Source organism: Parambassis ranga, chromosome 16 (genome assembly GCF_900634625.1).
Source record: "Parambassis ranga chromosome 16, fParRan2.1, whole genome shotgun sequence".
NCBI lineage: Eukaryota > Metazoa > Chordata > Actinopteri > Ambassidae > Parambassis > Parambassis ranga.
Window position 1 is genome coordinate 22,232,927 of NC_041036.1, and position 24,092 is coordinate 22,257,018.

The 24,092-nt window shown below is 40.8% G+C and overlaps 1 protein-coding gene across 6 annotated transcripts in view; it reads left to right on the plus strand.

Moving 5' to 3' along the window:
• The window catches only part of syngap1b (synaptic Ras GTPase activating protein 1b), a 245,108-nt gene that overhangs the window by 195,151 nt on the left and 25,865 nt on the right, over positions 1 to 24,092 (plus strand). For 4 of the 6 annotated variants that reach the window (XM_028426626.1, XM_028426624.1, XM_028426628.1 and 1 more), the window contains 6 exons: positions 6,509 to 6,710; positions 6,903 to 6,950; positions 7,091 to 7,684; positions 14,979 to 15,413; positions 17,949 to 18,122; positions 18,390 to 18,601. In XM_028426626.1, coding sequence (XP_028282427.1) covers positions 6,509 to 6,710; positions 6,903 to 6,950; positions 7,091 to 7,684; positions 14,979 to 15,413; positions 17,949 to 18,122; positions 18,390 to 18,601 — 1,665 coding nt within the window. Of the gene's footprint in view, positions 1 to 6,508; positions 6,711 to 6,902; positions 6,951 to 7,090; positions 7,685 to 14,978; positions 15,414 to 17,948; positions 18,123 to 18,389; positions 18,602 to 19,228; positions 19,864 to 24,092 lie in introns of those variants that run through there. The other 2 variants (XM_028426629.1, XM_028426625.1) reach the window with 2 other exon arrangements.

A 24,092-nucleotide genomic window follows, 5' to 3' on the forward strand; every position in this document is an offset into this window, starting at 1 on the left:
CAACCTAGACAGCCTGTACAGGGAGAAATCAATGCCATCCTGAATGCTCCAGCTGTTAGACCTGGGGGCTACCAAAGCTTTGAAGACTTTTCTGCCTCAGTCAGGACACTGGTGGGGATGTTGACTACTATGGATGGTCCTTTCATGTTCGAGTTAGGTTGTGGTTCACATGTGGACACCTTGCTCGGTAAATGACCTGCAACTTTCAGAGATGCATTTGTTGAACATTTCTTTAACAGAGGCATCATCCAGAGTGGAAGCTCCAGAACTTATACACTGCACGCTGCAGGTATCCCGGCGGCTTAAAGGGACAGGTACAACCGAAGCTGCACAGGAACGTAGATCAGCTAAACCACAAAAAACTAACCCTACTACCATTCCATACCCTACTACTTGGTAACCAGCATGGGGAGCTGACCTCTACTACTTCATCTGGCCCTAATACGCCACCACAGCCGGAGAAAAGGAGAACGTTTTGAGTCCTACTGTCCTTACTGTCGCAACAAGGAGCATTATCTCAACTCATGTATAGACTTTGCAAAGCTCACTAATGAGGCAAGGGCCAAGTGGATCAGAGAGAATAAGAGATGCTGGAGGTGTGGAAGAGGACATTAGTCTGAGGTCTGCACATTAAGGAAGCCTTGTGCCACCTGTGGGGAACAACACCTGCCAGAACTGCATGAAGTGGCTCTTGCAGAGAACATCCTGACCGTGACTACTACATCCAGTACTGTATATATGGACCATGGCAGCCACTCAGGAAAAGTGATGCTCAAAGTTGTTCTAGTTTGCATACATAATGGAAATAACATACTTGACTCATTTGCTGTACTAAATGATGGCTCAGACAGGACAATCCTGTTACTAGGTGGCTGCTATGAAGAAGAAGGGAGTGAAACACACTATACAGAAAGCTTTTACTGCCACTGAACTGGCTCTGGTCGAGCAGACCTGTGACACTGACATCTTACAGAAGAAATACAAACATCTGAAGGGAATCCCACTGCCCTCCTTCAGCAAAGTGACGCCCTTGTTACTCAACGGGTCAGACAATGCACACCAGATTACTCCGCTACACCCATACATGCGTACTGGTCCTGTTGGTAGCCCTGTAGCTGTATGCACTGCCTTGGGATGGACTATACAGGAGCCAGTCAACTTCTTCCAGCATGCATCTGGTGAGAGCCACTGCTTACACCTTTCATCAGTCTCTCCAAATGAAGACTTGTATCACCACATTAAGAGTGAAAGTTAACATGAACCAGAGACAGTGGTCACTGACAAAGGCTTTACTGCAAAACACTCAATACACACTAAATATCCAGGTAGATGATTTAAAAAAGTGAAGGTTTGAATTGAGTAATCTGCAGCATGAATTAATGGTGTCTTTCTGAGTGCTGTGATAAGACATGCAATTTTAGCAGAATGACTGAACATCATATCACCAGCTGAAATAAATCTAGTGTTTCTCAAATTCCAAAATATATCTAATAATGTAATTATATAAGTTTATATAATGATATGTATTTCAGTATGATTAATATAATTATGCTTTGGTGATAACTGTTGAAGGATCTTTATTCTTCATATTTAGGCTACATGAAGGTAGGTGTTAAACTTTTATAAAAGTATCTTAGTCATGCTGTTTCACCTACATGATTCACAAAGAGCCATGGCTGTCAAAAGGAGCATTGCTGACATGACTGTGAAGTTAAAATTTCAAACAGTTCTGCACTTTTGTTTGCAGCTTGATTTACTTAACAAATGTTTCTTGTGTATTATTATTCTGCTAATCATGATAATCTATTTAAAGGCAAAAAAGAAGGCAAAAAAATAATTATTTATGATCATGAAATTTCAAAGTAAAAGTATCGGTATCGGTATTGGTATCGGCGATACTGGCCCTGTATTTACTTGGTATCGGATTGATACTGAAATCTTCAGTATCGCCCACCCCTAATGCAACGCCACTTCTGCGTAAGTGTAATGCATCAGCTCTACAGGCTCCACCTACTTCAGTGATGGCTCTGCTCAGGGCAACAAAGCATTGTCTCGCCACTAACCCTGAACAAACTGCAGTGTACAATGATGAGATTCATAAGCTAGAAAGGGTGCAGTGAAGGTAAACAATGATTAAGTAAACAACTCCAATGAGTCATGGTTTATCCCACATCACATTGTTTATCACAATGGGAAGGTCAGAGTTGTCTTTAACTGCTCCTTCATCTACAACCAATCCTCACTAAACAGCAATCTCCTTCCAGGACCAACACTCGGGTCCTCACTGTTAGGTGTGCTTCTGAGGTTCTGAGAAAATGCTGTGGCGATAAGTGGGGACATTCGTTCCAAGTGTACACACCTACTCCTCTTTATGTGGCGAGACGGAGAAAAAAAACGTAGTCCAGACCATGAGGGGCATGTTTTGCCCTTCGGTACCACATGTACCCCATGCTGTGCTACATACGCCTTGATGGACCACAGTGAAGGTAATGAAGAAGTGGTTAACTCTGTACTGCATGCATTTTATGTGGATAATTGTCTTCAGTCACGACCATCTCCAGAGCAGGCCAGACACCTCATCGACAAGATGCAAGCTCTTCTTCACATTGGTGGCTTTGATTTCAGACAGTGGGCTAGTAATGACCCAACAGTTATTGCTCACTTACCTCCAGAGTAAGTACTATTTTATGGTCTAATTCTACCGCTGTCCTCCACTGGATCCACACAGAATCTCAGCAATACAAGGTGTTTGTGGGCACAAGGACTGCAGAGATTCAGGAACTTGTTGGAACTGACAACTGGAGATATGTTCCATCTGATGAGAATCCAGCTGACGACCTCACCCTAGGTAAAAGCCTCCTTGACCTACTACAACCTAATCTCTGGACATGTGGTCCACCATTCCCAGTCTATTCTCACTTCAGGCTTGGCGTTTAGTTTACTTCTCAGATGTTCAGAGTCCCTTCTTGTGTATCCGCTGGGGCTCCCGTTTCACAGAAACTCTCTGTGGGTCCTGAATAATCACAGACTCCTTTCCTTCCCTGTTCTGGGTACTATCTCTCCCCCTCCCCAAACATTTCTCACTCGCCCTTTTTCAAAGCTAAGCCACACCCAGCTAACCGTCGGTGCCACAATACAAGAAGAGGTCCTGATGACTGTGTTCATAGAAGTTAAGGCATACTCAACTCAAAGCCACTTGGTTATGCCACATTAGACATAGCTGACCAGGATCCCATCACGCCTATTCTCCTGCTCATGGGGCGGCGGGATGCATAATTACCACAAGCAGTATATGGTGCTACAGATCTGCTAAGTCGTCGTCGTTGGAAACATTCATTCAAATGTCATTCTGTTGCTTATATTTGTATGCATATTTGAATTATATTTTTGTCTGTATATTATTTAGAAACCACAACAGTCATCTGTACATCTAAAGCCTGTAATAAAGCCATCAAACAAGATCCAGTTGCTGCAGTCTTTCTGACAGAAGACTTAGGCCAAGCTTGTGTACACCAGCACTGTTCATAATATTAAGTGATTAACAATGGGCGTTCATCATTTAACCAACTGGCCGACTGCCTGTCAGTCAGAGTGAATCAGCCTTCATGGATGGAACCACACAGGTCAAATAATACAGACTGTCAGACTTACTGTTCACTCTGCACATCCCGCCCCCTCCCTGAACATTACAGGCTCGTTATCATCCTTAATTCAGGTAAACAGCACATTAGCAAAACCTGCATAGTAGCAACAGATCCTCCTCTGTTACATGTTCACCTAAACTGCGGTTCTGGGTCGAAACGAACTTTGTTCGTCTTCTCGTCACCTTGGGAACATCTCTGCACAGCATATGTCCGTGTTCTTCTTCTTTTGGATTTTCTGCAGTAGGGTCTTAGTCTGACTGCAGCACTCTTTTTCAAAGATATACACACACACGGGTGTCCCGCCCTTCACTGTCTCTGATTGGTTTAAACCATGGTATGAGTCTGAAGTGTGTCTGTTGTTGAACCACAGGGAGACTTTTAAGAGTTGCGGAGAATGTATTTCCCTCTAACAGCTGGTCGCACTGGTGCGACCCCTTAGATATTTTTTGGTTGCACCATTGAAAAATTAGGTTGCATGTGCGACCAAAATGGTTACACTCTAGAGCCCTGAGGGGCATACCTTTTGCGTCAGCAATGATGCAGGTGTGAGGATAAAAGGATCAGTCGCCACACAGTGAACAGTGACCTCTGCTAAGAACGTTGTGAGCACCTCGTGTGTGAGTTTGGAAGATCCAATCTGCATGAGCATTGAATCTAACATGCAGCGTGTAACACTGATCATTCTTTCCCAGGCTCCTCCCATGTGAGATGAGTGTGGGACATTGAAGGTTCATGTACAGCTCTGCTTTGAGAGGGATCTCTCCATTGTCTTTTCATCAACATTTAAAGGAATTTCAAGGTCTTTAGAGGCTCAGATGAAATTTGTGCCCCTGTCAGAGCGCATGTGTTTCACAGGCCCTCGTATAGCTTGGAACATTCTGAACATGCTAACAAAGCTAGATGAATCCAGAGACTCAATGACCTGGATGTGAATAGCTCTGATAGATAAGCAAGTAAAGAGAACTGCCCACCTCTCGCTCTCAGCATGTCCTCCTCTTGTGTGACGTGCAGTGATATCCCAGCAGACATCTTGACACATCTTTTGCCACCCAGTATCCAGTAGCCGGCAGGATCTGATGGCAACCCTCAGTAAATTGTCATCCTTGGTGTTTGTTCATTAAAGTGACACACAATGAGGATAGCTGTGTGGTGAGGTCCAGGCAAGTTTAGAGGTCTTCTTTTCACAGGGTCCTAAGTCGGCCTCTATCACTCCTGCACATGTTTTTAGAGTATGGTGATGGCTGCCGTGAGACGGTGAAAACACTGACCTTGCGAGTGACCAGTTACTTTGGTCATCTAGACATGGCATACATACAGACTGCAGCATCAGGGCAGCTGCCTGGGTACACCTTCACAAGACATATCTTCGAGCATGAGCGCCCCAAGCTTCTCTTTCCATACACCCTGTGCATGCGGCTGAGACAGTGGTCTCCCCACCATTTTCCAGTGCAGGGTCTTCTGAGCTGTTGGCCTTTGGTGCTGAGCCCAGGTGTAGCGCCTGATGTGCATCTTGCTTCCGCACTCTGTGCAGTTTACCTCGTCATAGCAGCGCCTCACTAGGTGTATGGCTTTGCAGCACCTATAGCCAATTTCATGTTGCTTTAAGAGCACCTTTCTTTCCTCAATAGACTTATCTCTAAATCCACAGTACATTTGTACAGGGGGTGGGGCCTGTTGTGCAGTAAGCACTTTGCTTTGCTGGGTCCTCCCTACTGGTGGACTTACAAATAAGGATGCAGAGGGCGTGAGTGGGGTGTTGGGGGATACTCCAGTCTTAAGAACAGCTACTGCTCTGTAATAGATCTAACCAAAGAAAACTACACACCATTCCCCTGCTAATGCTAATAAAATAAGTTTATGTGCCATACATAGTCAGTATTTATATTCTAAAGTAAATCACCATACTTATTTAATTGCTTTTGCAACTTCACATTCCAGTTGGCTGTCAGGGCAGAAATCCTTCATGCAGTTGTCCTTCACAGCACCACCACTACACACTCCTCTCAGAAAAGCCTCGTAGGACACCACAATGGTCAGTCAGTGCTGTGGCTATATCACCACATGACATCCCACTTGACCTTTTAGCTGTAATGAACTCTGAATATTTCCATCTAAAGACATTAAACTAAAAGGTACAGTGGCAGAATTTTGTGGGGCAGGGCTTTGCACTAGAGACAGGAACCGACGATGAATGCCCCACCGGCTCTGTGAAGGGAGCAGGACCACCGGCTGGCTCGCAAACTGGCAAGGTGAACCAGCAAGGCACAGGCAAGGACATGGATTCACCAAGACGGCCTATTCCAAAGTACACAGGCTTGAACTTGGGGAACAGCCAAGGCTTAACGTCTAGGATGTTCTTAATTTGGGCCAACAGAACCCGTCTGTGCTCCCACAGTTTCCCCAGTAAACTAAAATGTTTTGATTTAAAATCACACCAAACCTGCGTGTGAGACAAGAGCACAAGACTTAAATACATGGGGGTAAACAAGACATAGGTGGGGCATGGAATCATAAATGGAGGGAACCACAAGAGGAAGTAAAAATTGCTTGCCCCTATCTACTACCACCTCACAGCTGATGGTCAAGGAGGAGAGGTTTGGTATTATTGTGCATACTTGTATTAACCTGGAGTCAGGTGAACTCAGGCTCTGCCTAGATGGTGACGGTGACAGTTGAACTTTTTTTTTACCCTATAATGGTTCAATTTTATAGGGTAGTACTTTCACGCCAATAAACGATCTAAACATGTCCACCAAATGTTATTTATGATTATGTTACTGTTGCTATCATTACGTATTATACAATTGCTCTCTATAACATGCCATTCTTAGCTACTATTGGCATTTTTTATTGTTGTTGTTCAGCTCTATAGATATCACTCGTTTGCCTTCCCCCACTTCCACTGGAGGGGTCATGCCAAGCCGCTCCCAGATGAGCTTTCAGGACCGAGACCACCCTCATCGAGCATCTTCCAAAGACATGTTTTATGTATCCCGCCCTCCCCTGGCAAGGTCAAGCCCAGCATATTGCACAAGCAGCTCGGACATCACAGAGCCAGACCCTAAGGTGAGTTTTTTTTTTTTTCATACTGACTCGGGGAATCATCATCCTACCCACTAGATAAATCTTTATCAAAGACAGGTTAGTATAACATGCATGTCAGTCATACTTGACAGAATGTGCCATCTTGTGATCAAGGCAGTAGTATGTCATGACATCTGTTTTTTCCCCACTGATTCACCTCGCAACTCATCCTAGTGGTATTTCCTGGGAAATACGCATTCCGATATCCAGGCAGGCTTTGCGGTAAAAACACCCGCACAACACCTTAACCATACCATCTGTGGCCACCCAACATAAAATTACAGGGGGCACACTAGCCTCTCATATCCCTTATTATCTAGGTGCTAAGTGTCAATAAAAACGTATTTATGATGGACCTCCAGGATTCCCGAATGAACAGCGTGTCTAACCTGCAGTCGGTGGACATGCTCAACTCCTCCCAGGCCTCTATCGCCGGTATGGGCAGCTTCGGAGGGCTGAGCAGTGGAGGCGGTGGCGGGCTGGGGTCGGGCCTAAGCAGCCAGCTGCGAGCCGGTGGGAGGTTGTCAGCTGGCTCTGGCGGCTCCAGCATGTCCGGCGGCCTCCGGCTGAGCCAGCTGAGCCAGATGGGCACCACCACCGACTCACTATCCCAGCAGCAGCAACAGCAGGCCGCCGCCATGCGCTACCCGCTTTCCTTCCAGAATCCTCTTTTTCATCTGGCAACTGCTGATGGGCCCCAACAGCAACAGCTCCATCACCAACACAGCCGGGTTCAACCCCCAGCACCCCTCCTTCTGACCCCAGAGCCCGAGCTCCCTCACCAGTCCTACATCCCACAGTTCGCCCATGGGGGGTTCTCTCGCAGTGAGGATCTGTCCACCCTCAGGACCAGAGATAGTCACCTGGGCCAGCCCAGCATCATCCACTCACACAGCTACAGTGATGACTACAGCAGGGCCGACTATGGACGCAGGCAGATGTCTATGCATGTGCAGGTAAATGTGTCCACATTTTTCCTCCATTGTTATTGAGTTCTGTCAACAGATACATTTTAGTTAAAAAATACACACAGAACTCCCATTTTCTTTTATTCTTTTCTTTTCTTTTATAAACTCAAATACATTCAAAGCGAAAACACACAAAAGCAACAGGACTAACAAAACTCATATAAATATATGTATAAATCCACACACACCACCAGATTAATACCCTTATTCAGGGTGCTATGGTATGCTTTTGCCAGCTCTATTGTCAATAAACAGGATAAGGAGAAGAGGTTCAGAGGTTAAGAAGTTCGGGGGGGGGGGGGGGGGGGTGGGTCCCCTATGTCCTATTCTGCCAGAGTGTAAACACTATATCTTTGCATGAGGTGGATTTCTCTATGCTGGGGCAAGTAGTGAAAAATACTTTTAAAGCTTGAACTAAGCACTAATCTTATTCCATGTTTTCAATATATTCAGAGCAACCAAGGTACTTTGAACCTCCTGTTTTGCTTTCTTATAGTTTACAAAGGGGCAATCTTTCAGTGACAGTACCACAGTTCCTAGACTTCATATTAAACAATTTATTTGAGTGTCTGTACCCATTCATATATATATATATATATATATATATACCGCATTTGTGCTGCTCAATAATACACTGCTTGAAAAAACACATACTAGATCTCAATTACTGAAATATTCCAGTTGAAAAATCTTCATTCAAATACATCGTGAAATTCGTTGAGAAAAAAAATAAGATTAAAATGATCAATGTAAATGAAAATTATTATCCAATGGATGTGGAAAGTGGAAAATCACATTACAGGCTGATCCAACTTGAGTGGATGTTCCTCAAGACAGGTCAGAATGAGGCTCAGTAGTGTCTGCATGACCTCCCTACAACGCCTGGGCATGCTTCTGATGAGGCAGTGGATGGATGCCCACCTGTGGATGTTGAACCCTCATACCACCCTCATGGAGTCTGTTTCTGACATGCATGTTAGTGGCCTGCTGGAGGTCATGTTACAGGGCTGACCTTTTCGCCTTGCCAAATGAATCTTGTAAACATCCTGTCTAAATCTGTGAAAAAGCTATTGGGGATTGAATTTGGTAGTATCTGTAGAGGATACAACAGCCTGGGTAATATATTCTATTTGAGTTCCCCACCTATATATATCCTCCTTCATGCATGTCAGTTTCTTAAAAGGACCTCTAAAAGGAATTCTCATTCCTAAGTATATTACTGACTTGTTTGACAAGTGAAAAGGAAAACACCATTGCTGGAGAAAAAATTGTCCTCTTTGGTGCTATTGTTGCCTGATTTATATAATGACTTGATGAAATTATACAAAGGTAGAGCTAATGGTATTCTTGTCAAAAAACCTTTTTCCTCCTGAATCTCTAATCACCGCTGTGTTATTGTTACTCTACTTTTGCTTTAAGAGTCGTGCTAGGTATTTATTGATACAGTCGCTGGCTTTGGTAAAATAATGACCTTGATAACTTTTGCTTTCGTAGGCCTAGACTTATGAGCTGATTCTGCTGTCTTTATATCCAGTGTTGGGGAGTAATGGATTACATGTACCGACGTTACATATTTAGAATACAAAATATGAGTAACTGTATTCCATTACAGTTACACTTTAAAGAGATGGTAATTAGAATACAGTTACATTGTTGAAATCAGTGGATTACACGACCATACTTTACTCCTTACCGCTTGTCTCATTGTGTGGTCATATACACGTGTATGATGGTGAATAGTCATTGGAGTGAGAGCTCTTACCGTCAATACAACATCTTTGAGCAAAGCTAAAGTTTTTGGTTCAGCAAACTGGACAGAAAGTTGCAGCTGCGGGCGTCATAGAGGACAGAGCAGTGGGACTGATGGGGGTCAGAGTCTGAGGATGAAGCGCTGCGTGCTTAATGCTCCTCAATCGTGCTGTACACTCTTAGCATCACTTGAAGAAGTGAACTAGTTAGCTGTTAGCTAACTGGCTGATTAACACCTAAGTAGGAACGTGTCGCTTGCAGTCAGGTAGTTTTATACATGGGTCTGTTTGATGTACATATTCAAACATTGTTTACGTGTGTAAAATGACCTTTGGTTGCATTGTTTAAAAAATTAAAAAAAAAACTAAAAAAAAAACAAAAACATTTTTTCTGTTTATCTAAATAGAATAACATTCATGTAAATGCAGTCAGTTGTAACAGTCTGGGCACTTTATTGAATGTTTTATAGCGTCCTTTGTAGTAAGTAGGGGCTGATCATTGCATTCAATCAATTAAAATGCAATTCAATGTTTGAGTAATCCAAGTATTCAGACTATGTTATATATATATATATATATATATATTTTTTAGGGCATGTAATCTGTATTCTGTAACTGAATACTTTTTTAAAGTATTCTTCCCAACACTGTTTATATCTTGTTCCAGGTCGTTTTGCTTAAGCAGCAATGTTTTGTCTGCCACCTTTGTATTCCAGGTGTAGCTTTATTTATAATAATTTCCAGGAAGACTGGATTATGGTCGCTCATATGGATGATCTGCATGTAAGCACTTGTCCTTTAATCTGTGGGGGTATAGTAAAATAATTCATTCTAGAATAGGAGTTGTGTGAATTTGAATAAAACGTAAAATCTTTGACTGACAGGTTCAGGGGTCTCCATACATCTGTCAGGTCGACTTTCTATAGCACTTTAACTTATAAGACACCTGCACTCAATTTTCTAAATATCTACTGGGGACCTGTTTAATTTATTGTCCACCCAGCACTGTAAAAGAACATTTGTATTCCTCCAGTTCTGCTGCTACCATTGTCCAAAATGAGGAGGGAGGTGAATTGGGGGCATATATGTTCATCATAGTGACATGTGTGCCATGGATAATGCCATGAACCAGGTCATATCTGCCCTCAGGTACAAATGGGGTGAACATATGTATCAATACAGCGACTGTCACAGACTTACCCAATCCGGCTTTAGTTTCATATGCTCTTTATCTACTAGGTGTCTTTCTTGTAAAAATACTATCTGTATCTTACCTAGAAAGCTTAATATTTTCTTCCACTTGATTGGATGAATCCCTTTTGCATTGTAAGTACAGAACCTGATGCTATTTGCACATGATATTTACTCCTCTTTTTGTTGTTATAGAAAGCCGCTGTCCTAAAACAAATCTGGTCAAACTTGGCCTCAGCCCACCCATTAGGAATGAATAATCCTTTTCAGTGGTGCTAGGTGGAAAGCAATGATAAAGCAATGCTAATACCAAAAAAAGAAAAACAAGAAGAAAAAAAAACGTACACACTAGGCATGGGATGGTTAAGGAAAAAAATCTGAACCGTTTGGTACAGGTGTCTTAGTTCAGGGCATGTACTTTGTTTGGTGCATAGGCATCAAGTAATGCAGAGATGCATTTTTTTTTTTACCAAAGCCCAGAGACGAGTGTTGCCAACTTGGTGATACTCTCGCTGTCTATGGAGCACATGTGAAACCTTTTGGTCTCACCTTTTCCCTTCTTCCTAAATATATAAATTTTAGTCTTATGCAAAAGTTTATGCACCCATTAGGAAAATCACTGCATCAGTTTGTCACTTGCTGAGATTTTGAAGCAGCAACTTCCCTTCAACATATGTTATACCTTATGGAAACAGAAAAGCACTGAAATCATTTGTTTTGGCCAAACAGAAACATTTTATGTGCATTTAAACAAAAACAGGCATGTACATAAATGTGGGCACCCCAAAGAAATAATTCAATGAATATTTAGTAGAGCTTTCTTTTGCTGCAATAACAGCCTGTAGCCATCATTCATTTTTAATGATGTTAAGGTCTGGGAACTGGGATGGCCATTCCAGAACATTGTACTTATGCTTCTGCATGAATTCCTTGGTGGATTTTGAACAGTGCTTAGGATCATTGTCCTGCTGAAAAATCCAACTCTACTAAATATTCATGGAATTATTTCTTTGGGGTGCCCACATTTATGTACATGCCTGTTTTTGTTTAAATGCACATAAAATGTTTCTGTTTGGCCAAAACAAATGATTTCAGTGCTTTTGAGCAACTTTGAGCATGACTCTTGAACATTCTTGTCAAAAATCTGCTGATACTGAGACGAGTTCATGTGGCCTAACCCAAACCATAACTTTAACAAGGTTTCTAGTACACGTGCTAGCCACACACCCCCATAACATGATGGACCCTCCACCAAATGTCATGGTAGGCAATAAGTTCTGGAACGATGAACAACAACACCATCAGCAGCCAGATTTTTTTGTAGTTCTCTGGAGGTGGTCTGTGGCTGGTCTGTGACCATTCTAACCATCCTTCACCTGTGCCTCTCCTGTATTTGTTTCGGCCATCCACATCTTTCCTTCACAGTGGCTGTTCCAGTGACATTCCATTCCTAGACTACATTTCTGACAGTGGAGATAGACAGTCCAAACCTTCCAGATAATTTCTTGTACCCTTCTCCTAATTCATAATAATGGATTATCTTAGTTTTAGGTCAGTGGAGAGTTGTTTAGAGGCCCTCATGTTTCCACTCTCAAAGAAAGAACCTAGAACAAGCACAGCCAGCAGTTACCTATTTTAAATAGTCTTTTTCATGATTTATTTCACCTGTGTTTGTAACTGAAGATCTAATGAGCCAATCAAAGCATTTTTGTGCTTCAACACTGTCATCTACAACTCCCTACAGGTCTTGAAATGATTGTGATTACAAGGGTGCCCAAATTTATGCACATGCCTAGTTTTGTTTAAATGCACATAAAAATGTTTGTTGGGCCAATAAAAGTTATTTCACTACTCAAATGTTTCTGTTTCCACAAGGTATAACATGTGTAAAAACGAAGTTGCTGCATCAAAAGCTCAGCAAGTGACAAACTGATGCAGTGATTTTCCTAAGGGGTGCCCAAACTTTTGCACAAGACTGTACATATTACAGACATAAAACTTATTCTGTATGTACTATCATTATTAACGTTTTTTATCTCTTTCTATTTTTGATAGTGGTGCCCACTGCTAAGGGTGAATGTGCCACAAAACCTAGGATGAATCCTCATTGCTAATAAGCATGTCCTTATTACACATTAGACTAAGAATTAAATAACAAAAAACTCAGTGGACGCATTATCTTCCTATCCTAACAGAGTTACTTCATATTAATGTCAACAAACTTCATCTCAAAATTGCCCCTTCCACTGAATTAAAAACAACAGCTATGCTACTGTAGGGGTGTTGCAGGTGTGACGACTTTGTTTTGGTTTGAGAGGGTGGAAGTGGAAACAGGGCACGTGTGTCGGCTCCAAAAAAGAGATCGCAAGATTCTTGATTTTTGTCTACAGCAAAGGATGATTTCAAAAGCCCTATACACTTTGAAATGCTACATTGCTGGCAGCGGTAACTGGGGTGACCTTTCTAGTCAGTCCTGCTAACCGGCTAGCTGTACTTGTGTGGTTTGGAGCAACATGTTCAAAGGATTGAAGCACAAGGTTGCAGACTGTGACATGGATGAGGATTATTTCGAAGGTACTGCTTCATGGACTGGTGGTGTGAGTGGCATGAGAACTGAGCTCCCGCCATCGTTTCATGGCGTTGGTGAGAAACCATTTGCTACATGGGTGAAGCAGTTTGAAACCGCTGTCTGTGCCCAGACGAGGAGGGCCAAAGTTACAATGCCGCTTTGATGAACCTCCTCCCTACAAGGTTGAATGGCGTGGCTTTGTTGTTGGGATAGTCTACCGCCTGATGTCAAGTGTGATTATGAGTGAGTGAAGGAGAGACTACAGGATTTTAGACAGAAACAGTTCCTCCTCTACTTCCAGACATGCATCTCTGCATGGGACCATCAGCCAAACGAGAGTTTGGAGGTCTATGCAGCTGACATCTCCAGGCTCGTGGCTGAGACCTTTCCTGAATATGACAGAGCTGCCAGGAATGGTGAGACTTTTAGACGTTTTCTTGCTGGGCTTGACCCAGCCCTCCTGGTTTGCCCTACCCCAGCCCTACGGCTACTGGCAGGTGGAGGTGGCGCAGGAGGACCGTAAAAAGCCTTCACTATCGGCCAGGGGCTCTACCAGTTCAGATCCATGGGCTGGTGTTAAAGGGACTACCATGGCATATTTGCATGGTGTATCTTGACGACATATTGATATACAGTAGGTCATTCGAAGACCACCTCTCGGCTCTGGATAAATATGAATATATAATATATATTTGTAGTTACTTGTTACATTTTATGAATACAGTGCTGGACTGATGTGAGGTCAGACTCTGCATGGAGATGGTGTCACGCTGCGAGCTGTGTTTTTATAATGTGCCTCAGTCATGATGCCAGTGCGCTGGCTCAGTTAGCTAACTAGCTAGCTGCTGTCTGCTAACACCAATCCATCCATTAATGTCTGATTAACATTAATCATAACATTGATCTAAAGCAGGAATACTTAATAATAATGGTGAATGCCTATTTTTCTGTTCACTTGATGCCCACAGCCTGCCTCATAACACACAGACCTGTCCATGGTCTGGGTACATTAAAAGATTTCTGTACAGAAAATTTACTACGCATCGTCCATTTTAATTTTAAGATGATTTCTTTGATTATTTTAACCTGTTCAGATATCCTTTGCAATGGAAATCATTAATATATATTTGGTGTGTGAGTACTTTTACTTTTAATACTTTAAGTACATTTAAAATGAAGTACTTAAGATCTTTACTTAAGTAGGCTTGTTGATGTAGCACTTCTACTTTTACTTAAGTATATATTTTGCTGGGTACGTGTACTTTTACTTAAGTACAAAGCTTCAGTACTTCCTCTACCACTGATTAACATACAATAACATTTTTAAAGTACAAACAATATAAAGCTTAAATTAAGTTTTTCAGGTTGTCAACTGTCGTAATAATAAAAAGAATATTAGAATTACTAGTTAAAATTGAGTTATAAATAACATAAATACATTTAAGGAATTCTGTGAACTCACCCAGAGAGGTAAATAAACAAAGCTTCATCAAAGTATCCCTTCTTTGCTGGAATACAGTGTGGTTTTAATCAGCGTTTACAAGAATACACTGAATTATTATTTTTTATCACATGGCCTAAGAAAATATTTCAGATTTCTTTGCAGGACTTTTATCATCTGCAAAGACACCTTAATCACTCACTCAAACCTAATTCTTGAATCATATTTCACACTTTCACAATAAAGCAACACAGTGACATTCAAAGTAGTGTTATGTGAATAAAAGTAACAAACAAGAAAAAATGATCATGTATTTTTTGCCTGTTTTCTGAGGATAATCTTCCACAGCAGCAACAAATGATGGGCATGACCTCCCAGACAGGAACCTCCCACTCCTCCCTGGCCACCACACCTCCTTCAACAGTCCAACCTATGCGCCAGAGTTCTGTTGCCCCACCTCCCACCCAGCGCATCAAGTCTCAGACCTCTCATCAGCTGTCCATCAGTGCAGCTGCTGCAGCGGCTCCTGCCAAGACACGGCCGCAGAGTGGAAACCTCCTCCAGTCACCAGAGTCTGGCTATGGGGGCAGGCAACATGGGCCCCGGCAACTTTCTGTCAAAGACAACACTGCCCCGGGACTACCCCACCAGCAGAGCTCTGTCAGAGAAAGCCAGAGTCCACAGGGAACCACCAGTCAGAGCACTCAGCAGTCACCCCAGCAGAAGTCACAGCAACAGCACCTGCTAAAACCCACCATGAGCAAACAGGTACACTGTAAATAATTTTTCTGTAAAATAACGGTAAAGAGCTGGCAGCAGAGATGCCTGTTCTGTACTGTTATTTTACGGTACTTGTACTGTAAAATGATTTTACAGCTTATTACGTAATAGTGAAATACAGTATATTTCTGTATTTTGTTCACTTTACAGTAAAGTGCTGGCAGCAGAGACACCTGTACATTACTGTTATTTTACAGTACTCATACTGTTGTGAAATTTAACAGTCTGTTACACTAAAAACTACAATTAACAAAGGATATAAAACATACAAATGCTTATTTAAACAGGCTGTGTAACATGAATACTGCAACCCAAAGACATTCTGATTAGCAAAATAGCATCAGCCAAATACCATATGCTGGACAGCATGGCAATAAACTAAAACACAAAAGGTGCAACTGTTTCCATACATACGGTGTCTAATCTTACCATAATAAAAACAAACAAAAGGGGAGGCAGAATACTGAAATGACTAATACAAAGGAAATAAGTGTTTAGCCTATAACGGAATGGGGGCCAATTCAATTGTACAGTTTATAATTGTTAGGCTTGTGCATTACCTTAGTCCTGTGAGGTTTTTGTTTTACCTCTTAAGAGTTCAGAGAGGCAGGTGTTTATCTTTGTCTGAGAAGATGTGGACAGTCCTGATTCAAAGAAGATTGTACTGGGCCAGGGACCTTGCTGGTCGTTGTTCCTCTCCCTAGCTTTATTCCCATGGTGCTGTTCTAAAACAACAAAATAATCACAATAAGTCAGGATGTACAATAACCATTTACGGTATGCTTATACAGCCCATCAAAATCTTTGTTTAAATTTGCAATGTCATTGTTAGAACAAACATGTGGAGTTAAGAGCTAGAGATAAGTCAATCATACCTGTCTTCTTGGAGACAGCCTTTCCTCAGATGGCCTTTGATCCAGAGTACAAGCTGCCTCTTTCAGGTTGAATCTACAGTAGATCGAAATAGCAGCCAATCCGTCAAAAAGGGTGGAGTGATGTCCTCAGATATGAAACTTCAGGGTGATAGCAACATCAAGAACATCATTTACTTTATGTACACATCTACAAAGTCTCATAATAATGACCAATTTGATGAAGCAAAGAAAACATAATGCTTACAGAGCAGTATCAGAGAGGGCTTCAGGAGGGGTGAGAGTTGTCTCCATGAGATGGACACCTCTAAGGAACCGACATATTATGTGGAAAAAGACAATCACTGATCAGAAACACCAGGTGAGAGTAACCTGCTGTAAACATAGATTTGCCATTCAATATTTAAATACATAGCAAGAAAGAAGCTGTGTGTGCACGTGTGTCTGTGTGGCACGCAGGAGAGCAACTAACGTAAACTAAATACATTTAAGATGGCAAGAAGGCAAACCTATTTTCACTGTTTCATCAACCACCAACTGCAGTTTGCCCAAAATAATCCCTCAATTCTGCCTGCTGACCTCGCCTCGTTATAAATGCTAACGTGCCGTGTAGCCTAATGCTAACTGAGCAGCAGCTCTCACTCCTCAGAACAAAGCCCGGTTTAAATTAACTAAATAAAACTTGAAAAACATATATAACGTTAGTGACACCTTAGCTTTACCGATAAGTGGCACTGATCATTACAAACCCACTAGCTAGAAAACTTACTGAGCAACAGATTGATTTCAAATAACAGTGGCGCAGTGGTATAGCAGGGTTGTCTAGTAACCGGAAGGTTGGTGGTTTGATCCCAACTCTTCCCTAGTCGCTGTTGTGTGTTCTTGGGCAAGACACTTCACCCTAGCCTGTGGTGCGCCTTGCTAGTCATTGTATGACACAGCCGTAAAGAATTTCCCTCTGGGATGAATACAGTATCTAAAATAAAAAAAAAATACAAATTTAGTAGGATTCTCCTGGCAAAGAAGTAAAGATGAAATTTGTAATTACCGTGTTTTTATCAACAAAATCCGATGGATGCAGATAAAGCAGGACTTCTTGTTCATGTGCAGCAACCGTCCTCAACGCTCTGGGAGAAGAACTGAATTTTCCCTCTCGCGGTCGGCTCCCATTTTTGAAAAATACTGTAGTTTACTGTGTTTTGTAACATTAGCATAGAGTTGTCGGCTGTGTGCAGTAACTTGCACGCTGAACAGCCCATAATGCATTGCAAACTACAGTACACAACTGTATTATATCAATACAGTATATTACTGTTGGAAAATGGCCGTAAATTTACAGCAATTGGTTACAGTGTAGTATTTATACATACTATTTATTTTCTCTGTGTTCAGCTATTTCTCAACAATGTACATCAGCTACTATTTTTGGCTATTATTTGGCAATGTATATGTGTGTTCATGTTTAACAACCATCATCTAGTCTAATACCACCAGGGGCCAGCTGGATCACAAAGTATAAAGCATAAAGTATAAAGTCATTGTCATTAGAAAAATAAGAGCCTCAGATTTGAGGCTCTTATTTTTCTAATGAAAGTTATTTTTGATTAACTCAAGACCTCCTGATCATTGTGCTGGTCTTTTTTTTTACCAGAGCTCCCAGTCTCCATCCACCCTCAATCCCCCAACCCCAGCAAATGAGCGTACAGTGGCCTGGGTCTCCAACATGCCTCATCTGTCGGCTGACATTGAAAGTTCTCGGATTGATCGCGAGGATTTCAAACTTAAGGAGTATTCAAAGAGCATGGATGAGTCACGCATGGACCGGGTAGGTATCTTTTTTTTTTTTTGTTACACGCCAGCCAAAATTTTCATGAATTGCAGAGCATGTCTGTCATTGCTGAGCAGATGGCACCCAGATCTGGTCTTAACAGTGAAAAGGTCTCAAACAGTGTGTGTGTGGGACGCTCATCAGTCTTCGTTCTTATTTTATTTTTGTATTTTGTATTCACTGTATGTCATATATGCACACACAAATGTTATACTTATACCAAAGCTTGTCTGATTTAATACTACCTGTCTCTCTCTGGCTCAGGTTCGTGAGTATGAGGAAGAGATCAACTCCCTGAAGGAGCGTCTGATGATGTCCCACAAAAAGCTGGAGGATTATGAGCGGAGACTTCTCACACAGGAGCAGCAGACCAATAAGATCCTTCTACAGTACCAGAATCGACTAGAGGACAGTGAGAGGAGGCTACGGCAACAGCAACTGGAAAAAGACTCCCAAATTAAAGGAATAATTAGCAGGTAAATTGAGGCTGTTGTTGTGATAGAAGGCAAAGGAAAGCTGAGCACTCATGTGGTGTTTTTATATGGAGGCCATGAGTGGATCATTTTCTTCTTTTCTCTTCTGTTTCTTTTGTTTAATATTGTAGCACATTCCATTATAGGTCACAATTTTAGAATTAATTAACAGACTTTTAAAGAGGCATTGAGGGGCCTATTGGATTCTGTTTAACAAATGAAACATGTGCGAGAATATTGCAAGGGTGGAGGTCTTGGTCGTGAGGCAGGGAGCTGTATATTGCAAGCTGCATATATGTGATGTGTGGGTGACAAATTATGTGAGAGAGATAATATGATCTTTTGGTTTTCTTCTCTTCAACTTAGTTAAGCCAGACCAAAGATGTAGCAAACTGCTGTCATAATCGCTATGGAGCACTTTGTCGACACCTAATTTACTGAGTATAGCTGTGAAATCATGGCAGCTTTTGAGCAGTCTTTAACATTTATTGATCATTTACAAATTAAGTAGTTCATTGTTGAAGATTCTTTCATAATAATAATAATAATAATAACTCTAAGAAGAAAAAGAAGAACAAATGTGGATATCTTAATAAGAGTAAGAACATTAGTACTTCTAATCCACTCCAGGAATGAAGACATGGAATGAAGACAGGCTCCTGCTCATCTTGTATGGAGAACCATCTTTAACTTTGTATATCAAAGCATCTTCAAAAAGAAACAAAATACAACCCAGCCATTTTTTATCAACACAGCTCTGCTGTGTGGATCTTGGAGGCGAGAGAGAAGATTATTTTGCACTCTAAAAGCACAAGAGGATTGAAAATTTGACATCCAAAATAAGTCTATTTTTTTTACCTTGGAGCAAGGCACTATGGAAGGCCTTTGTTTAATATTAGCTCTTCCACTTTAAAATCCAGGTGACATCATGTTTACTGAAGGACTACCGATGACATAGGATTTATATCTCTCTCCTTTTTTACATTTATGTACATATGATCCTGCTGTGTCGTAAGAAGAGAGAAGAACATCAGCCAATGGTAAAGAAAGCTGGAGGAACTATGCCACCTGGATTTATCAAAGCACTTAAGCCAAACAAGCCTGCCAGACAGAGCAGTGTGCAAGGAAATTATATTTTCAAGGCTTGTCTGACCTTTTTATCATCTGGCTACACAAGGGTGAATTTAAGTAGCACATCTGTACACTTCCAAATCAGTCACTGAGCCACACCATGCCATGAGGTGCATTTTAAGACTTCGCCATCTCAGGTCACACTGCTGGAATGACTGAATTCCAGAATCTTAATGAAAAAAATGCAATTACAGCCTTTTGTTTCTCTGAATTTGACTTGTAAACATAGTCAGTTAAATACATCAACTTTTCTTTGAGGTCAGAGCAGTTCTAATTTTCACAAGTTAATTATTCTGTTGAACAATTGCATTTGCTTGAGTTTTTTGGCACTATAAAAACAAGTTCTTTTTATATCTTATGTTAATTTTATTTTGGGGATGAATTAACCCATAATAACAAGAAAATGCATGTTATCTCAAGATGGATAAACTTGTAATTACAAGAATACCAGTGTTGTTATCCCAACTTAATGTAAAGTGGTTACTTGCAATTGTGACATGCATTAAAACATCAATAAACTAGATCACTAGATTACTAACAAGCATTGTTATCTACTTTTACAATTACAAGAAATGTATTTGTTGTTGTCCTAAGATAAGTCATTGCTACAAGAACGATAGGGATGAACCAATTATTACAAGATTGCAAGCAATGTTATCCCAATATAGTCAGATATAAATAATATGTAATCTAAAAAACATGCATTGTTCTATTGAGTAAATCAACATGTTACTACAAGAAAACAAGACTGCAGGAATAAAAATAGTACAAGAGCATACACTACATTTTTATCTCAAGTAATCAAGAAATATTAAGAGAAAACAAGCTGTGATAATAGAAGTAAGATAAAGACTTAAAAAAATAACTGCCAGAATGACCTCCCCCTTTTTTACTCAAATTAATTTAAACCAAAGTGGCATAACTTAGTTTTAGGTTATGCTTGTTTTAGTTCATTAACATGGGGAATTTAATTTACTTGTAGCACTTGTATCTATATTATTTTTAGGTAAGAGAGAGAGAGAGCGAGAGAGAGAGGGATATACTTTTTTTGGCTACAAGATTTATAATTACGTTTTTTTGTTACACTTTTTTATTTTCCCTGGGTTGTTTGCTGTAGTGTTGGACAGATCTTAATTGCACATGTTGTCAGAGTAATAACTTATTTTCAACTGTAGTCTATAGCACATTTAATTTTGTGATGCAAGCAATAACAATGACATTATATGAAATAAATATCACTTCTAATTAAGTTATTTTAACCTAGCAATAGTTAGCTTTTTAGCTGGATCAGTGCTGTGTGCCATTGCACAAGCACAATCTCAATAAGATCTCTTGTATGTACACTGCTCAAAAAAAAAATAAGGGAACACCTAAACAACACAATGTAACACCAAGTCAATCACACTTCTGTGAAATCAGCCTGTCCAGTTGGGAAGCAACACTGATTGTGAATCAGTTTAAGCTGCTGTTCTGCAAATGGAACAGACAACAGGTGGAAATGAGAGGCAGTGATCAAGACAAGCCCTATAAAGGAGAGGTTCTGCAGGTGCTGACCACAGACCATTTCTCTGCTCTCATCCTTTCTGCCTGATGTTTTGCTCACTTTTGCATTTTGTCAGTGCTCTCACCCCTAGAGGTAGCATGAGGCATGTCTACAACCCACACAAGTTGCTCAGGGAGTCCAGCTCATCCAGGATGAAACATCAATGAGAGCTGTGGCAAGGTTTGCTGTGTCTGTCAGCACAGTGTCCAGAGCATGGAGGAGACACCATAAGACAGGCCAGTACACCAGGAGATTTTGAGGGGGCCGTAGGAGGGCAACAAGCCGCAGGACCGCTGCCTCCTCCTTGCACAAAGGAGGAGCACTGCCAGAGCCCTGCAACATGACCTCCAGCAGGACACTAATGTGCATGTTTCTGCTCAAATTGTCAGAAACAGACTCCATGAGGATGGTTTGAGGGCCCCACATCCACAAGTGGGGCTTGTGCTTACAGCCCAACACCGTGCAGGGTGATTGGTATTGGTATGGCAGATTTGCCATTGGCGCCCTGTGCTCTTCACAGATAAAAACAGGTTCACACTGAGCACATGTGACATGTAACCTTCTGCTGCCTGCAACATCCTCCAGCATTTCTTTGGAGACACAGCTCTCCATGTGCTAGCCAGAGGTACCCTGACTGCCATTAGGTATCAGGATGAGATCCTCAGACCCATTGTGAGACCATATGCTGGTGCAGTGGGCCCTGGGTTCCTTCTGGTGCATGACAATGCTAGACCTCATGTGGCTGAAGTGTTGTCAGCAGTTCCTGCATGATGAAGGCATTGACGCTATGGACTGGCCTGCCCGTTCCCCAGACCTGAATACAATCCAGCACATCTGGGACATCATGTCTCGTTCCATCCACCAACACCATGTTGCACCACAGACTGTCCAGGAGTTGACTGATGCTTTAATCCAGGTCTGGGAGGAGATCCCTCAGGACAACATACACCACCTCATCAGGGCTTTGTAGGGAGGTCATACAGGCACGTGGAGGCCACACACACTACTGAGCCTCATTTTGACTTGTCTTGAGGAACTTCCACTCAAGTTGGATCAGCCTGTAATGTGATTTTCCACTTTTATTTTGAGTATGGTTCCAAATCCAGACCTCCATGGGTTAAAAATATTGATTTACATTGATCATTTTTTTATTTTATTTTGTTCTCAGCGTATTCCACTATGTAATGAATTAAGATTTTCAATATTTTATTCATTGAGAGCAAGGATGTTAGTGTTCTCTTTTTTTGAGCAGTGTATTTTGTGTACATACATAAAGAGACGTTCCTACCAAAATCTACCAGGAGCCTCTGCAAAGAGAGAAAAAAAGTGTGTGGAGTACTGTGAAGTGAAAAAATACCCAAGTGACAACACACCATAACTGTTTAAGAGTGTGTTCTTATTTTTAGCTTGCCTGTACAGTGTTTGTGAATTTATCTGATTTCAAAGGATATTGTCTATTAATTAAAACAGAAAAATATTTTTCTTATTTCTGTTTGATTTTGCTGTACATGCTTGTTATGACTTTTACTCTGCAGTCCGTCATTGTTGGTGTCCAGTGATATGGTGATCCGAGGTAGTTGTTTTAAGAAATTTAGATATTTGCAGTATCATTTCATTATTATTTTTATTTTTATTATTAATATTAATGTTATTACAATTATTATTAAAAGTAAAATCTTATTTTCCTTTTTTCCTTCTCCAGAGATATAGATAATACACCGACAGCACATCTTCTTCTCTTTTGTAGCAAATATATATTGATCAGCTGTACTACAGCTATTTATGATCTTGCAAATGAATTCATAGTGGTGATGAAGGCTTGATGTGTGTGTGATTGACATGGCTTGTAGCAACAATCGTGGGTTTTTATCTCACTCTTATATAGACCTGTGTAAAAAGTGTTGCAAATAATTCTTGTTTTAAGCAAACTGTTGTTCAGACACATCAAGCACCAATATTACCTAAGAGGTAAGTTTACATTTAAAGAAAAGAAAATGAAGGAATTTTCATATATCACCAACAAAAATCATAGAAATTATTGTCTGCCTTATAGAAGTCATGTTAAAATCTGAATGCTGTAAATCCGTTACATTCATTCCTTGTTTTTTTGGCTGTGCTTAGGGGCTAACTGACTCTTTTCCTATTTTCATATTTTGTAAAAAACTAAATAATAATAAATAGAAATAAATAAAATAACTATTTACACTGTATATTATAATGGAATAAAACATTCAAACATTAAAGTTTGAAACGTTACCTGTGGATTTTGATTCTTTATTGTCACATGTTGTTAATAAAGTGATATGAATGTGCTAGAAAGACAGTATCATGGGACATTTTGATTAAAGTATGTTCATTCTACTACAAACTCCTCAGAGAATAACATATTACAATAATCATGTAATAATTTAGCTCAGGAAACAGGTGGAAAGTCTTTTGTCTATTTGGCATCCATCACAATATTTAACAAGTTGGCTTTGTCACTGTATAATAGATTCTTGAACAACATGCTCTAAATTAAAAATCTTTGGCACTTGGATAATCAGGCAGTCTGCCGGCTAATGAAACGGCAGCAGTTTTCTACTTGTAGTTGCAAGGGCAGTATTTAAAATGATTTGTCAAAAGGTTTTTTTTCTTTCTTTTTTTTCACCTATACTTTGTTCAGTCCATGTAAGATAGACAATTTACAGGACAATTTGTTCCATTCCTTCACACAGTTGGGCCTAATTGCACATTCAAGAAAGGTTTTTGTCTGTCCTGCCTCCCTTGCGTTTTGGTAATTCAGGTAACCAGCAACTTGTCATTGTGGCTGTTGTTATG